This window comes from Erpetoichthys calabaricus, chromosome 16 (assembly GCF_900747795.2).
Source record: "Erpetoichthys calabaricus chromosome 16, fErpCal1.3, whole genome shotgun sequence".
Taxonomy (NCBI): domain Eukaryota; kingdom Metazoa; phylum Chordata; class Cladistia; order Polypteriformes; family Polypteridae; genus Erpetoichthys; species Erpetoichthys calabaricus.
In genome coordinates, this window is record NC_041409.2 from 56,192,395 (window position 1) to 56,210,742 (window position 18,348).

The 18,348-nt window shown below is 38.0% G+C and overlaps 1 protein-coding gene across 1 annotated transcript in view; it reads left to right on the forward strand.

Moving 5' to 3' along the window:
- Positions 1-11,449, forward strand: part of ttc8 (tetratricopeptide repeat domain 8) — a 64,611-nt gene extending 53,162 nt beyond the window's left edge. The window contains exon 14 of the mRNA XM_051919890.1: positions 10,894-11,449. Within this exon, the coding sequence (XP_051775850.1) occupies positions 10,894-11,010 (117 nt within the window). The 3' untranslated portion in view covers positions 11,011-11,449. The remainder of the gene's footprint in view (positions 1-10,893) is intronic.
- Positions 11,450-18,348: the final 6,899 nt, after the last annotated feature.

Below are 18,348 nucleotides of genomic sequence, written 5' to 3' on the forward strand. Positions count from 1 at the left end.
TCACAGTCTCCCAGAGCTGTAGCAGTTTGCCGTAAAAGCAAATCCGAAAAGATCGTGGACATGCTATAAGCGCCTGCCGTCGATGGGTGATACAAGGAACAAGGAACATTATAAATGTGCAGGGCATAGTACTACTTGGCCACAACCCTGCCTGACTGCTGTGTCTGTGTATTGGAGAGTGGAAAATCCCACTACAATAAATAACCGCGCTGTTGCTGTTTCAAGCTGAATAAAGCTGGTGTTGCTAAAGTACTGAGACTCAGCTTCGTGTTTTGGGGTGCAAGACGGGGACTCGCACGTCACAGCACACACACACACAGTCACAATGCTGTAGTAAACAGTATACGCTCATACGGATGTTGACTATATGAGTGAGGCATGCCGACTCAGACGGAGAATAGGAGATGATTGCCTGCAGCGAGAGAGAGAGAGACAAGAACCATCAGCTCAGTTGTGATCACATGACGCTCAGCAGACAAAGCGTATACATACTACTCGTATTGCAAGACCTCTCTCGTTAATCAAGTCAATATTTATTAAAAGTTTTAGCTCGTCTTGCAAAACACTCGTAAACCAAGTTACTCGCAAACCAAGGTTCCACTGTATGTGTGTGTATGTGTATATATATATATATATATATATATATATATATATATATAATATAATATAAAACTGGAAAAAGTGCTGTGAAAATATTTGTATTTTACTTCGAAGGCATTCTTCAAAATGTCAGTTTCTTAACTTCTGTCTTAAGTAGAATTTAAAAATTCTGAACTTGATTTTAAGTATTTTTAATTAATACACTCTGTTACTGTATACTTTTAGATTGTAATAGTGAGCCAAGAAGGAAAGTCCATGTATATATTCTTATCAAAATTTAAAATAGATACAATGTATTTGTAATTCGACACTTGATGATATTGTGTTTAGGATAAGTGCACCATCTCAGCACATCATCTCCAAAAAGAAAGTAACACAAAGGAATTCAAAATATACAAAGGAAATAAAAGACAAAACAAACCCTCCTGTCCTTCTGGGTTTTCCTTGACAAATTTGGTTTGCCTACTTACCTACTTCCATTATACCATAAAGCACACTTCCTTTCCTCTTCTATTTGTCCTTCTCGCAACTTTAGACTTTTTTTTATGTTACTGGCAGTATGGCCTACTTTATACCACATGGTTGCCATTTCCATCAACGCCCCAATTCACTGTCTGACTCTTAAGTAAATTACTTAGCTTGCCTGAGATAAAAAAATGTAAAAAAAATATATTATTAGTTTTCCTTCAACTGCATTTGTAAAGTGGTTTGGAATAGGTACTTACTATAGGAGAAGGTACTATATAAATAATAATAATTAATAATAATTCATTACATTTATATAGCGCTTTTCTTAGTACTCAAAGCGCTAAATTAAACTATACTTCTTTGTTCATTCCTCCTCCTCTCAGTGAGCTTTTTTCTTTCACTCTCCTCTTGTCTGTGGGCTCTTAGTATGTTTGTGATGTGGCTCTCAAACTCCTCCTGCTTTACTTCTATGCGGCAAAGCATCTTTAACTACAAGGATACCTAGCTTGAGTTCCCACTAGTGGCTCCCAGTATTTATGCAGCACTGAGACTCGTGTAACCCTTTAAGACCCAGTGCCTCAGCCAGCTTCCAAATTGTTAGCTGCTCATCTCAAAAGGACCATGTGCTGCCTAAGCAGGACAATGCCCAGCCTTACCATTACATGGACAAAATAATCCATACTCCTTCTCTATAAACCATCTTCTGCAACCTAGTAGCTGAAGACCAGCTTTTTGCTCTCTGCTTTTGGGCAGCTTGCTTCCTATTTTTCGAGGGTGACTTTCACATTGCCACATTAAGGCTTGCTTGCTGTTCACTGTCGAAATGCTTGTCAGATAAAGGGGATTATCAGAGAAGGACTTGAACAGATAATTTCTCTATATACAGATAGTACTAGGGTGTTGTACCGTGTTAGCCATTATGAATGTAGAGAAAAGCCAAGCAAAATGACACCTTTTATTGGCTAACTAAAAAGATTACAATATGCAAGCTTTCGAGGCAACTCAGGCCCCTTCTTCAGGCAAGATGTAATACAGAGACTGGAGTTCCCTATGTTTATATACACACTCTAGGACAAGAAACAACATTGGTAAATCTTTAAATGAGAAATTTTAAATGTAAAAAAATAATAGATTCATTCAGGCTAGGGTTAATTTAACAAGAGAGAAAAGAACAATGTATTGTCAAGATCTCTGGATAAGATAACTGTCCAACAAAGTCTTTTGAAGTTTGTAATGAGTTTTTTCAAAACAATGTAAACCTGTAGACAGGTTGTCTGTCATTCTGAGAGATGTAAACAATCCTCATATCTGGCCATAAAACTCTTGTCTCTATTCAATCCATGTTGTAATGTATTAAATTTTAGCATGAGTTTAACTTCCCATTCTTTTCTCTCTTGCTGTGTTTTGAAGTTGCCCATAAGCACTGTGACTTTAAAGTCCCTCTCACAGTGTCCATGGCTGTTGAAGTGGGCTGCTATAGGAACATCTGTGTTGCCATGTTTAATGTGGAACCTGTGTAAATTCATTCTCTGGCGGAGTGTTTGTCCAGTTTCTCCCACATAGAGTGCAGTGTCAGGACATTTCATGCAGAAAATTAGGTAGACTACATTAGATGATCTGCAGGAAAATATCCTTTTATGTGATGTTCAAGTCGGCAGAGTGGTATAACTATACGGTCTGTATCATAGATGTGGGCAAATGTTTTCTGTAGGCATGGAGATGTGCCATTTTCTGTTGGTTCACTTAGGGAGCTTCAGACAATTAGTTGTTGAAGGTTTGGTGGTTGTCTGTATGCCAGGAGGGGAGGTTCAGGAAATACATTTTTCAGTGTTTGGTCATTGTTTAGTATTGGCTGAAGTTCTTTTATAATTTTTCAAAGTGTTTCAAGATGTGGGTTGTAGGTGACCACAAGGGGGATGCGGTTCTTGTTGTCTTTGTTTTTATATCCCAGAAGGTTGTCTCTGGGTATGGCAGTAGCTCTTCTTATTTGAGTGTCTGTTGTTTTGGGGGTGTAACCTTGTCTGATGAAATCTTGTCTGAGCTCCTGCAGTTGTTGATCCCGGTCTGTCGGGTCTGAGCAAATACGATTGTACCGTATTGTTTGGCTGAAAATAATGGAGTGCCTTATATACTTGGGGTGGAAGCTATCACTTTTCAGGTAGGTCGGTCTGTCTGTCAGTTTGTGAAAAACAGAAGTTACAAGGGTGTTGCCTTTCAGTTGAACGGTGGTGTCAAGGAAGCTGACTTCTGTTTTTGAGTAATTCAGCTTCAGCTTTATGTTGGGATGAAAACAATTATATTCATTATGAAAATGGAGGCGGTCCTTCTCACTGGCAATCCAGATTATGAAGATGTCATCTATGTAACGGAGATACAACATTGGTTTTACGATGCACATTGACATGAAATCTTCCTCCAATTTTGCCATAAATAGGTTTGCATAGTGAGGTGCAAACTGACAGCCCATTGCAGTCCCCATTTGTTGCAAGTAGCAATCTTGTCCAAAAGAGAATAGATTATGTGTCAGAGTGAATTTTATCATTTCTATTACTGACTTTGTGGGTAAATCATGTTGTTTGAGGTACATTTCACATGCCAGTATGCCATCATCATGGGGGATGTTTGTGTAAAGTGCCTCAACATCCATTGTGGCCAGTAAGGTTCCCTCAGGTAAGGGGCCTAAAGCAGACAGTTTTTTTAAGAAGTCAGTGGTGTCCTGGATGTAGCTGGTTGTATTACGGGTGAGGGGTTTAAGGATGTGCTCCACCCAACCTGAAATATTTTCTGTAAGGGAGCCAATTCCTGAGATTATAGGTCATCCTGGGTTCCCTTCTTTGTGGATTTTAGGAAGCATGTAGAAGTAACCCATTTTGGGGTTCTCAGGAATTAAACTGTTTGCATGATCCCTGATGCCTAGAGGAAAGCTACTTACTATTTTTTTTAGTTCCTTTTTGTAGAGATCTGTTGGGTCTTCTTGCAGTTTGTAATAATACATAGTATTGGACAATTGTCTTTGTGCCTCCTGTATATAATCTGATGTGTTCATGATGACAAGGTTACAACCCCAAAACAACAGACACTCAAATAAGAAGAGCTACTGCCATACCCAGAGACAACCTTCTGGAATATAAAAACAAAGACAACAAGAACCGCATCCCCCTTGTTGTCACCTACAACCCACATCTTGAAACACTTTGAAAAATTATAAAAGAACTTCAGCCAATACTAAACAATGACCAAACACTGAAAAATGTATTTCCTGAACCTCCCCTCCTGGCATACAGACAACCACCAAACCTTCAACAACTAATTAAAATACAGACAGTGAAATAGCGGATGCCTTAAACTTACATTTTTCTGAGGGGTTTACAAGTGAGCAAGTGTATAACCTCCCAGAGGTAACAGGGACTACTAAGGAGGTACTGAGGGATTTGGAAATTGTAGAGGGAGAAGTACTGCTCAGATTAAATAAGCTGATATCAAACAAATCACCAGGACCAGATAATATTTATCCTCCAGTTCTTAAGGAGGCTAGTGAGTACATATATAAACCCTTGGCGCATATTTTTAGGAAGTCACTGCGCACTGGAGAGATTCCGAAGAACTGGAAAATGGCAAATGTCATCCCATTATATAAAAAGGGTGACAGGGCAGATCCAAGCAACTATAGGCCAGTAAGCTTAACATGCATCACAGGAAAATTAATGGAAGGAATTATTAAGGATAATGGGCGGCACGGTGGCGCAGTGGGTAGCGCTGCTGCCTCGCAGTTGGGAGATCTGGGGACCTGGGTTCGATTCCCGGGTCCTCCCTGCGTGGAGTTTGCATGTTCTCCCCGTGTCTGCGTGGATTTCCTCCGGGCGCTCCGGTTTCCTCCCACATTCCAAAGACATGCAGGTTAGGTGGATTGGTGATTCTAAATTGGCCCTAGTGTGTGCTTGGTGTGTGGGTGTGTTTGTGTGTGTCCTGTGGTGGGTTGGCACCCTGCCCAGGATTGTTTCCTGCCTTGTGCCCTGTGTTGGCTGGGATTGGCTCCAGCAGACCCCCGTGACCCTGTGTTCGGATTCAGCGGGTTGGAAAATGGATGGATGGATGGATTATTAAGGATAAGATCGAGCAACACCTGGCAAGGACAGGAGTTATTCTAAGCAGTCAGCATGGGTTCAGAAGAGGGAGGTCGTGTTTTACTAACATGCTGGAATTCTATGAGGAGGCAACAAAAGGATATGATCAAAGTGGAGCTTATGATATTATTTATCTGGACTTTCAGAAAGCATTTGATAAGGTGCCACATGAGAGGTTGGGCATCAAACTAAAGGAGGTGGGAGTTCAGGGTGATGTTTGTAGATGGGTGCAGAATTGGCTCAGACACAGGAAGCAGAGGGTGATGGTGCGAGGAACCTCATCAGAACTGGCTGATGTTAAGAGTGGTGTTCCACAGGGGTCAGTGCTAGGGCCGCTGCTATTTTTAATATATATAAATGATTTAGATAGGAATATAAGTAACAAGCTGGTTAAGTTTGCAGATGATACCAAGATAGGTGGATTAGCAGATAATTTGGAATCCGTTATATCATTACAGAAGGACTTGGATAGCATACAGGCTTGGGCAGATTTGTGGCAGATGAAATTTAATGTCAGTAAATGTAAAGTATTACACATTGGAAGTAAAAATGTTAGAATTGAATACACAATGGGCAGTCGGAAAATCGAGAGTACACCTTATGAGAAGGATTTAGGAGTCATAGTGGACTCTAAGCTATCGACTTCCCGACAGTGTTCAGAAGCCATTAAGAAGGCTAACAGAATGTTAGGATATATAGCACGATGTGTGGAGTACAAGTCCAAGGAGGTTATGCTCAACCTTTATAATGCACTGGTGAGGCCTCATCTTGAGTACTGTGTGCAGTTTTGGTCTCCAGGCTACAAAAAGGACATAGCAGCGCTAGAAAAGGTCCAGAGAAGAGCAACTAGGCTGATTCCAGGGCTACAGGGGTTGAATTATGAGGAAAGATTAAAAGAGCTGAGCCTTTACAGTTTAAGCAAAAGAAGATTAAGAGGTGACATGATTGAAGTGTTTAAAATTATGAAGGGAATTAATGCAGTGGATCGAGACTGTTATTTTAAAATGAGCTCATCAAGAACATGGGGACACAGTTGGAAACTTGTTAAGGGTAAATTTCGCACAAACATTAGGAAGTTTTACTTTACACAAAGAACGATAGAAACTTGGAATAAGCTACCAAGTAGTGTGGTAGACAGTAAGACGTTAGGATCTTTCAAAACTCGACTTGATGTTTTCTTGGAAGAAATAAGTGGATAGTACTGGCGAGCTTTGTTGGGCTGAATGGCCTGTTCTCGTCTAGAGTGTTCTAATGTTCTAATTGTCCGAAGCTCCCTAAGTGAACCAACAGAAAATGGCACATCTCCATGCCTACGGAAAAGATGCAAAACATGTGCCTACATCTATGATACAGACTGTATAGTTATACCACACTGCTGACTTGAACATCACATAAAGGGATCATTTTCCTGCAGATCATCTAATGTAGTCTACCTAATTTTCTGCATGAAATGTCCTGACACTGCACTCTATGTGGGAGAAACTGGACAAACACTCCGCTAGAGAATGAATTTACGCAGGTTCCACATTAAACATGGCAACACAGATGTTCCTGTAGCAGCCCACTTCAACAGCCATGGACACTGTGAGAGGGACTTTAAAGTCACAGTGCTTATGGGCAACTTCAAAACACAGCAAGAGAGAAAAGAATAGGAAGCTAAACTCATGCTAAAATTTAATACATTACAACATGGATTGAATAGAGACAAGAGTTTTATGGCCAAATATGAGGATTGTTTACAGCTCTCAGAATGACAGACAACCTGTCTACAGGTCCACATTGTTTTGAAAAAACTCATTACAAACGTCAAAAGACTTTGTTGGACAGTTATCTTATCCAAAGATCTTGACAATACATTGTTCTTTTCTCTCTTGTTAAATTAACCCTAGCCTGAATGAATCTATTAATTTTTTACATTTAAAATTTCTCATTTAAAGATTTACCAATGTTGTTTCTTGTCCTAGAGTGTGTATATAAACATAGGGAACTCCAGTCTCTGTATTATATCTTGCCTGAAGAAGGGGCCTGAGTTGCCTCGAAAGCTTGCATATTGTAATCTTTTTAGTTAGCCAATAAAAGGTGTCATTTTGCTTGACTTTTCTCTATATACAGATAGAATAGAATAGAATGCCTTTTATTGTCACTATACACATGTACAATGAGATTAAAAGCAGCTCCTTCAGTGCAGACATATATGTAGAACACAACAAGTAAATAAACAAATAAACAAATGGTGCAAAAAGTTGCAAAAAAAAGTTCTGCGACGCTATATACAAATGGAAAGAATAATAACTAAATCAAGTTATTGCACATTATTTAAATACTGGAAAGAATAAATAACTATTGCACTATTGGGTTATTGCACATAATCTAAATATTGCACAGTAATGATGATCATGTGCAGTGAGTAGTGGATGTTGGACCCTGAGAGTAATGATATTGTACAGTATACAGATATTACACAGTTATTATCAGTACCATTTAGATATTGGATATTGCACAGTTGATGGATAGAAGGAAGTCCAGGGGTTGGGGGGTTAGACTGTGTACTCAGTGCATGTGTGAGTTTAGAATGGTTATGGCTTTTGGGAAAAAACTGTTCTTGAGTCTGTTTGTCCTTGTTGTGATGCACCTGAAGCGCCTCCCTGAGGGCAGCAGGTCAAACAGATCAGAGCCAGGGTGGGAGCTGTCCTTGATGATGTTTTTTGCTCTGCTGAGGCAGCGGGAGGTGTAAATGTCCATCAAGGAGGGGAGAGGGCAGCCGATGATCTTCTGTGCTGCCTTTACTACTCGCTGAAGCCTCTCCCTGTCTGCCATGGTGCAGCTGCCGTACCATGCTGTGATACAATACGTCAGCAGGCTCTCGATGGACGAGCGGTAGAAGGTTAGTAGCAGGCTGGAGGTCCAGGTTTTGTTTTCTGTGGACCCTCAGGAAGTGTAACCGCTGCTGAGCCTTCTTGATGACTGCTGTGATGTTGTCTGTCCAGGAGATGATATGGTACTATATATATCAGACACACAAAATACTGAGCCTAGAGGCTTAACAGCACTTACAGAATTTCAAAAGATCTCTGGTCTCAGAATTAATTTGAATAAAGTGTGCTCTTTCCAGTGAATTCTCAAGCATACAATATTAGATTGGACAACTTCCCTTTTATCATTGCAGATCATTTTAAATACCATGGGGTAAATATCACAAGTAAACATAAAGTTCTTTATCAACAAAATTTTGCCGTCTGTATGGAAAAAATTAAGCAAGACTTGCATAGATGGTCAACCCTTCATCTCACTCTAGCTGGAAGAATTAACGTTGTTCAGATGAATATCCTTCCTCAGCTTCTCTTTTTATTTTAAAACATTCCAATATACATCAATAAATCATTTTTAAGCAATTAGATTCAACCATAACCTCATTTATTTGGAACTTAAAACATCCACTTATTCAAAGAGTGACCCTACAAAGACCTAAGGCAGAAGGTGGCATGGCTCTACCCAACTTTGTTTTATTACTGGGCAGCCAACATACAAGCTATAAAAACCTGGACACAAATAGATGAACATACACAGGCATGGTGCGCAATAGAAATAAAATCCTGCAGTACTTCTTTATATTCCCTGCTTTGTGCCCCTGTTAATGCAAGTTATCGCCGATATACTAATAACCCAATTGTGCTTCACTCACTCAATATATGGAACCAATGTTGAAAGCATTTTAAGATGGAGAATCTTTTATCTGTGGCACCTCTTCATGAGAACCACCTTTGTTCACTCTTGCAAACATATGCAGTTTTTAATATCTGGAAAATATTTGGGATTAAATTACTTAGAGATCTTTATATAGACAACATCTTTGCATCCTATGAACAATTACATTCCAAATTTGACTTTCCAGCAACACATTTCTTTCACTATCTTCAAATTTGAAACTTTGTCAAACAGAAACTGCCTGATTTTCCCCATCTCCCACCTTCCTCTATGCTGGAAAAAATATTGCTCAGTTTCAAGGACTCAGACAGCATTTCTGCAATATATAAAATTATTTTACAGTCCCTCCCTTTCAAAGATCCAAGAGTACAATGGGAAAAAGATCTCTCACTCAACATATCAGAAAAGGAGTGGAAGGTAGCAATGCATACAATTCCATATGCTCCATATGCACAAAGCATACAATTATTCAATTCAAAATTATATATCAAGCACATCTGTCTCGCTTAAAACTGTCCAAAATGTTTCCAGGGCAAGATCCAACCTGCGAACGCTGCAATCAAGTTCCAGCCTCACTTGAGTCACATGTTCTGGACCTGCACCAAATTAACATTATTCTGGACAAAAATTTTTAAGTGCCTTTCAGACAGCCTTGGTGTCACAATCCCTCCTAATCCACTAACAGCTGTGTTTGGTGTTCTTCCAGATGGGCTTAAAGTGGAGAAGGACAAACAAACTGAGATTGCCTTTACTACGCTATTGGCACGCAGACTTATTTTGCTAAACTGGAAGAATCCTAACTCTCCTCTTTTAAGTCAGTGGGTCACTGATGTTTTATACTGTTTGAAATTGGAAAAAGTCTAATTCTCACTTAGAGGATCTGTGCAGAACTTTTTCAAAACCTGGCAGGATCTAATCAATAATATTTTAGAATAAGCTCTTAAAGCACTGAGGAAGCAGATTCTCTTCCCATTTCCTTTTCTTCTCCATTTATCTTTATCCGCCTATTAAACTCATCAATTTATTTATTTTTACTAGCTTTAAGTTTTACTCCGTTGGCCATGCTCTCTTTCTCAGTGGTGGGGGTTGGTTTGTTTTGAATCCTATTTTTTGTAAAAATTGATCTATTTGTAAGGAATGATTACAATAAAATCAATACAATTTAAAAAAAAACAAAATAAAAAAAAGGCTTGCTTAAAAATTTTTGTCCAGAATAATGTTAATTTGGTGCATGTCCAGAACATTCTTCTAATATTCTCTGCTTGTCTGTGGATAAAGCATCCAAGCCCATACTGGGCTGCCTGCCCTCTGATGACCTAGGCTACTCTCTGCAGCTTTCTCCTAGAACATCATTATCTCACACTCATTTTCTAACACTATTTACAGTGACTGGCTGCATTGTCCCTGTTTGCTAAAGTGATATAACACAGAGGCTATGTCATCCCCATTGTAGATCCCTTAGTTTCCGTGAGATAATCAGTGGTACTGTTTCCTGTCCTTGGCCAAATTGGTGGCACTTGAGTTGTTACAAAACACTTTTAATGGAAACCCTATACAGTTTATAATAAAAATATATTTATATTTTCCTGAAACATGTCTTAGGGTCTTTATTGTCACATGCACAGACTCGGCGAAATTCTTACTTGTGGGTGCTAAATAACATCTAATACATTTTGGTCATATGACAAAAGATAAATGAAACAAGAGTTTGGGAACACCCTTATGATCCAAGATATTTAAAGGGAAGGAACTATATTGCAAAAGTTGCATGGATTAGTTTTTTAGTCTGTAATTCCACTCTGGAGGAGGTAACACTGAATGCCACAAACTTAGGAGCAGAATTATGGAACACTAACATTCTGTTTGACAGATATTCTAAATAAATATTGTACTAAAGTACTGTAGTTTGCGTTAAGGAAAGTGGTAATTCTAAATAATGATAACAGTACACCTACTGGTGAACCTACTGAACATTTTGTTTGTACTTTCTCTTTAGGTGGGAGACCTTCAGAACAGTTACATAGCTGCAAAGCAAGCAGAGACTGCATACCCAGACCATACGGACACTCAACAACTTATTAAACAGCTTCGACAACACTTTGCTATGCTCTGAGTGTACATCTAATGCTGTTATTTGTTTATTATTTGTTTTGTAAAGGAGTTTAAAAATTATGCTGTCTTATTAGTATTTACAGGTCATAAAGGGAGGGACAAGAGGCTCATTACTATCCATATCACTTAGCCTGCTCTGCAAATGAATTCATACTTTGTTTTTGCTTGAAAGATAGTTTCATTGCTGCGCTGCTTTAATAGCATAAATCCACAACAATATTAACTACACAATACTGAATAAATTATTTAAATGGAACATTATATGCAACAGTAATTACTGTTGGTGCTTCTTATATCATTTGAAAATATCATCCAGTTTCCTTTTTTGTACGGTATGCTGTAGATAAAATTTGTATAACTTAAAATTTTATAGTGCAATAATTTTTTAATAAGATACAAATATTTGTGTATTTATTATTTGCAAAAGTATGAGAAATAAATGCTAATGCAGAAAATTATTTATTAAAATTGTATAAGCAAATATTTTTCTTTAAATTCATTAGAAATAATTGCTTTGAATTAATTTTGATTTTCCTTTTTTTAGATTCTGTCATGTATTACATATAATATACAATTCCAATTTTGTAGTGTACCAAATGACTGATGGAATACAGAAATGATCAGTTTAAACATTATCATATCTAATTTTTGTGTTTTTGTGAACATGTGTGTGTGCATCAAGCTGTCCCAATATCTCATCCAGATTCTTCTTAAAGGTTGTGAAGATTTCTGCTTTCAACTACATGTCTTGGTAGTTTGTTCCAGAGTCACAGAACTCTTTGAGTAAAGGAGTGCCACCTGGCTTCAGTTTTAAATGCACTTCTCCTTAATTTCCACTGATGCCCTTGAGTACTTGATTCACCCTATCATAAATATTGTATACTAAATATGTAATTTCCACCTTATAATCCATACTACATGGATATAATAGAGCAGATGAATAGGACTCTCCTAGTGTCTGCCCACAACCAGAATAATAACAAAGTGTGTTGGTGTGTGTTTGTGTTTAACAATGATAAAACTGAAAGAATTGTCACAAAAATGGAGTGATGCTGTTAACAAAAGAACAGAAAATAGACAAAAGTTTGCTGGCCTTCTGGAACTCCTCCCAAAGGTAACTGCCCTGTCTGCTTGTTGAGGTGGATTATTCACTTTCCATCTCCCAAGTATCTCACAAACACCCTCACAATCTTGACCTCCTTTTTCAGCCCTGAGCCTTCATGCCAAATTCAACTCCTGACTCTTGACTCCTCTAAGGAGGTGTAGCTTGAGTTGCAGGAATGCTATGCTGGAACACCCTTTATTGCCCCCTAGCTTACCCCATTTCTCTGAGCACAATAGTCCTTAAAGGGCTTGTTTTCTCAGGCAGCTTCTGGGCTGGTCGTTTTCTCCCAGTTGGGGACAAGTGCTGCCATCCAATGGGCTAGAAGGAAATTACTAGCATCTTGTCATTTTTCCTTTCCCTATATCCCATTTATACTAATAGTAATTACACATTGCATTCTTCAAGCTATATAATTTTTCCCATTGAATAGATAGCATAAGTACTATCATAGTAAATATAGGAACAGAATAATTTAAATAGAATACCAATTACACACATTAATGATCTGGAGAGATAATATTACATTACTAGCTAAATAACTGTAAAGGAGAATGTCAGTCCTGTGAATTAATACAGAACAATGCAGGACAAAGAGCAATAAACTATTTATTTCTGATATCACTTATACCAACGCAATTCAATTACAAATTCAGTTGGGCCAGATTTTCAAACCAAGAAATTTAGCAGGGCCAGACATTTTCAGAGGTCAGTATGCAGCAGGTAACGACAAATTTTAAACCAACACAAATAAATGTATTAAAAAACAAGTAATGTTTATTCATTGACTCCCTTTTAAATTTGGACACATCTGACACCGGCACATCAAAAAGTGCATAAAGAAATAATAAAGTTATAACTGAACAGAATCTGAGGTAGTAGCAATACTTTTTTCCACTTTTGAAATAAAAAATTAAAATTTTGGTCATGTCTGACCCAGGCACATCTCAAAGTGCAAAAACATAACGTTTAAAATGTGAAATTGACAAATTATTAAGTATAGTATTTATTATTTGTTTTTATATAGCACTTTACTCACAACGCTTTGCAAACTTCACGAGGAGAACACCCTGGACGCGAACCCACTATGTCCTTATTACGAGGCAGCTGCATTTTTTATGCCACTTGCGTAAGCAAGCATACTGCATAATATTGTACTTGATTTCCAAAATTGAAGACTATTAACCACAGGATAATAATGAGTTGTACATTCTATAGAAACAGTATATAATACCACAAAGCTCTCAGGGCTTAATATGGCTGAATTCAAAAGAAAATTCCAAACTTTTTGCATGTTTTCATCAAATGCAGTTTTTCAAATTTGTTCTTTGCTTTGCGTGACCGATTGTCGTCCTCATAACAGCCATGAATCCCCAGGATTGAAGCGTATGAGTGAAGGGCCAAGCAATCGTATGAAGAGAAGTGCAGAAACTGTGCTTGTCAGTAATGAAGGTCTCATTGGTGTAGCAACAACATTCATTTAGGAAAACCCACGTTCACACTCATTTGATGAAACTGGAATATAACTTAAGACTCCACACACAATTGATTATAGAATCATTTAATATGTAGTTGATGCCACGACCAGATGTCGTGGCCGAAGTACCGTCACCAAAAAAAAAACCAAAACAAAATCACTGTGTCATAGACTACTACCACCACTCCTAGGCACACACAACACTGCACTGTATTGTAGGTTGAAAGTTGCTAGGCTACATGAAGTGTTGCATTCATAGTCTATACTACTGCAGGAATTTATATAGGAAATTTCTGACAGGACCACGTGCTGGCCAGTGGGCCACTCAGAGGTTGTTTCTGGGCCCCATGTGGCCCACGGGCTGCCATTTGAATGGGCTGGACTTATACAGTACTAATAATTATTGTTCTGTGTATAGTTTATATTTTTATCTTTTATATAAACGTCTACGAGTGGATGTGTGTGTCTGTTTGTGTGGCCCAAAAGTGTGAGGCTACAGCATGAAGCTCAAAGAAAATGACGCTGTCATGATAGTGAAACCGCCGCAGCTAATACACAAACGAGGCGAGCACATCGGCAAAACTAAACCTCCGAGGAGAGAGAAACTCACTTGGCTGCTGATAGGCAACGGAGGCGAGCATGTCGGCTAAACGAAACCGCCAAGAAAAGAGAACCTTAATCGCTAATGCACAACTGATGCAATTGATTGATTGAAGTACCAGAATCCATGGTTTCTAGGAGCCTGGGCGTTTTACAACATGGGTTTACACAGCTAGTATTTTATATATAATATGTGTGTGTGTGTGTGTGTGTATGTCTTTATGGATGTTCAGTATAAATGTATTAAACAACACTTCAGTTTTTTTCATCAATTTTACTTTTCCTCAGAGTTGATCTTTTCAAACCTATTGCTATATTCAGACTTATTGTTTTAGCATTTCGCTCATACTATTTGTAATTTTTCCATCTGTACTGTTTGTTGTTGGTCAGTATAGCAGTGCATTGGTTAGAATATGTGCAGGTATTTTTGTACGGACAGAACTTGGGCTTGTGCACTGGTTCCTGCCTTGACCCTGAACTGGACTAATGAAGTTTAACAACAGCAGAGTAAATGGATGATTGGTAGAGAATATAAATACATATAGGAGTTTTTGCCATCTAGTCTGATTGGTTCTTGCAAATACACCAAAACGCATGATACTTTATTAATATAATTATTAGGACATGTTTTAAACCATTTGAAAGAAAAGGTAACTGGAAATGAACAGCCCTGAATGGATGGTCGAGCTTGGTAGGAGAACAAAATTGTCTTATAAAGTTTAGTACATATTCTTAGAATTTATAAATGATAAAATATTCTTTTCATCAAAACGGACATACATGCATTGTCCAACCTGTAGTGATGGTAAGCCTTCTTGACAAGAGCCAAAATGTATTGCGCCAACTTTAGTTCATCAGTGATGGTCACTCCAAAAAATTTAAAGCTGTTCACCCTTTCAACAGCATTCTCAACCCACCCAATATAGATGTCAGTGTGGTCTGTCTTTTAATTTCTGAAGTCTATGACCAATAGTTTTAGAGTGAGAAAACTGAGTTGGCAGGTAGACCTCTTCTCATTGCAGGTGATGAAGCCTATGATGGTGGTGTCTTTAATAAATATAATGATGGAGTTGGAGCTATGTTTGGAAACACAGTCATAGAGTACATGGAATAGAGAAGGGGTCTCAGCACTCTACCCTGTGGAGTGCCTATCTTGATGGCCAGCATGGAAGATGTGATGCTGCCAATCTTTGCAGGCTGTCTTTTACTTAGGAAGTCAAAAATTCAGTTGCATCCTGTCAGAACTGGGTGTTATATCATTTTTTTTAAAAAATAAAATCTTATGGAGGCAGCACATGACACAGTGGTTAACTGTCCTGCCTCAGAGCTCCAGTATCCTTGATTTTCCATGTGTCCATATAGGTCTTCCCACCCAGATGGGGATGTTTTCATCTGTTTGTCATGTTACTGACTGGAAGTTTGTCCAGAGTTGGTTGCTACTTTGTTCCAAATACTTCTGGGAGTAGGTAATGGATACCATGAATTAAATAAGTGTGCTAGAAAATGGATGGACAGATGAATGAAAGATAACATAGACAAATCAAGCAACTCAGTAATTAAAAATATTATCTTACAACCCATTTGGAACTATCAAATTTATATTTTTACTTTTAGGAAGACCAAAAATCAAAAACTTTGTTTATTTCATGTTCAAGAATTTTATGATTTTCTGTAAATATACTGTATATAGGCAGCCAAATGTTCAATGTCCTTAATAGCCAAAAAGAAAAGTAACTGAGAACATTCTGGATAGTTTCTTATTCAGCAGCATAAACGTTCACGGTTTCCTTCATTGGGCAGCATAGTGGTACAGTGCATAGCATTGCTGCTTCATAAATGTATGACCCAGGTTTTGAATTCTGCTCTTCATCATAGTCTTTATGGAGTTTGAACATTCTACCTTTATGTGCTTTCCTCCCACATCCCAAAGGACATACAGGCTGGGATAACTGGTGACCCTAACCCTTTAAACGTATACTTGAAAGTGCACATGACAGTCTTTGTGGCCCCTGCAATGGACTCCAAACTAATCCAAGTCTGTTTCCTGCTTTCCACCCAATGACTGTCATCCTGGACTGGATTAAGAAGGTTTGAAAATATTTTTTTAGTACATATACATATACAAACATATCTGTGTCTTAACTGTACCTTTCCATTATTTTAGACTGTAGGTTTTGAGGGATGGTGTTTACTGTGGAAGACAATATTAAAATAAATCTCAGTGCAGAGGAATTGGATAAACCTCTGACACTATCCTTTTATTAGCAACATTTAAAGAAGCCAGAGATAATAAAATTCTACCTCAAACTTTTCGCCAAGTATTAATTACCGTTTTTCCTAAGAAAAGTAAGGACTTATTACAATGTGCATCATACAACCCAATCAGTCTCACTTCTGAATAATGATATCAAGGTACTCTGCAAAGTTCTAGCTAGAAGGATTGAGAAAGTCCTCCCTTCAGTAATATCACAAGACCAAACCAGATTTATTAAAGGTAGATAGCTTCCAATCTTTGATGCATATTTAATGTAATATATTCACGCATAAAGTCTAACACTCCGGAGATCTTATTAGCTTTGGATGCAGAAAAAGCATTTGATTTGGTTGAATGGGACTATCTATTCACCACATTGCATAAATTTGATTTGATTCGAAATTAGATTCAATCATAACTTAATTTATTTGGAATTCGAAATATCCACGCATCCAAAGTACAGTACAACACTACAATGATGTAAATCAGAAGGCGGCACGGCTCTACCTAATTTTCAATTTTATTGCTGGGTGGGAAATATACAACCTATAAAAACCTGGACATTGACACACACTAGCATGGTCTGCAATAAAAATGAAATCCTGCAATACTTCTTTATATTCCTTCCTTTGTACACCAGTAGATACAAAGCATCATCAATATACTAACAACCCAATTGTCCTTCATTCACTCAGAATATGGAACCAATGTAGGAAGCACTTGAAGTTAGAGAATATTTTATCTGTGGTACCTCTACATGATAACCACATTTTCCATCCTCTCAAACTTACACAGTTTTTAATGTTTGGAAAATAGATGGGATTAAATTATTTAGAGATTTGTATATAAATACAGTAATGTCTTTTAACCCTATGAACAATTACACTGTAAATTTAGCTTCCAATCAACACAATTTTTCCACTCTCTCCGAAACTTTGCTAATAAAATCTGCCCAATTTTCCTGACCACCCATCTATTTCTATTACAAAAGAAATATTAATCAGTCTTGAAGACTCGGGCAGCATTTCTATAATATATAAAACCATTTTGAAGTCCCCTCCTTTTAAAGATCCCAGAGTACAGTGGGAAAAGGATCTCTCGCACAACATTTCAGAAAATGAGTGGAAGGCAGCCATGCACAGAATTCACTCTAGCTCCATATGTGCAAAGCATTCAATTATTCAACTTAAAATCTTTTATTGAGCACATCTACAGTGGTGTGAAAAACTATTTGCCCCCTTCCTGATTTCTTATTCTTTTGCATGTTTGTCACACAAAATGTTTCTGATCATCAAACACATTTAACCATTAGTCAAATATAACACGAGTAAACACAAAATGCAGTTTGTAAATGGTGGTTTTTATTATTTAGGGAGAAAAAAAAATCCAAACCTACATGGCCCTGTGTGAAAAAGTAATTGCCCCCTGAACCTAATAACTGGTTGGGCCACCCTTAGCAGCAATAACTGCAATCAAGCATTTGCAATAACTTGCAATGAGTCTATTACAGCGCTCTGGAGGAATTTTGGCCCACTCATCTTTGCAAAATTGTTGTAATTCAGCTTTATTTGAGGGTTTTCTAGCATGAACCGCCTTTTTAAGGTCATGCCATAGCATCTCAATTGGATTCAGGTCAGGACTTTGACTAGGCCACTCCAAAGTCTTCATTTTGTTTTTCTTCAGCCATTCTGAGGTGGATTTGCTGGTGTGTTTTGGGTCATTGTCCTGTTGCAGCACCCAAGATCGCTTCAGCTTGAGTTGACGAACAGATGGCCGGACATTCTCCTTCAGGATTTTTTGGTAGACAGTAGAATTCATGGTTCCATCTATCACAGCAAGCCTTCAAGGTCCTGAAGCAGCAAAACAACCCCAGACCATCACACTACCACCACCATATTTTACTGTT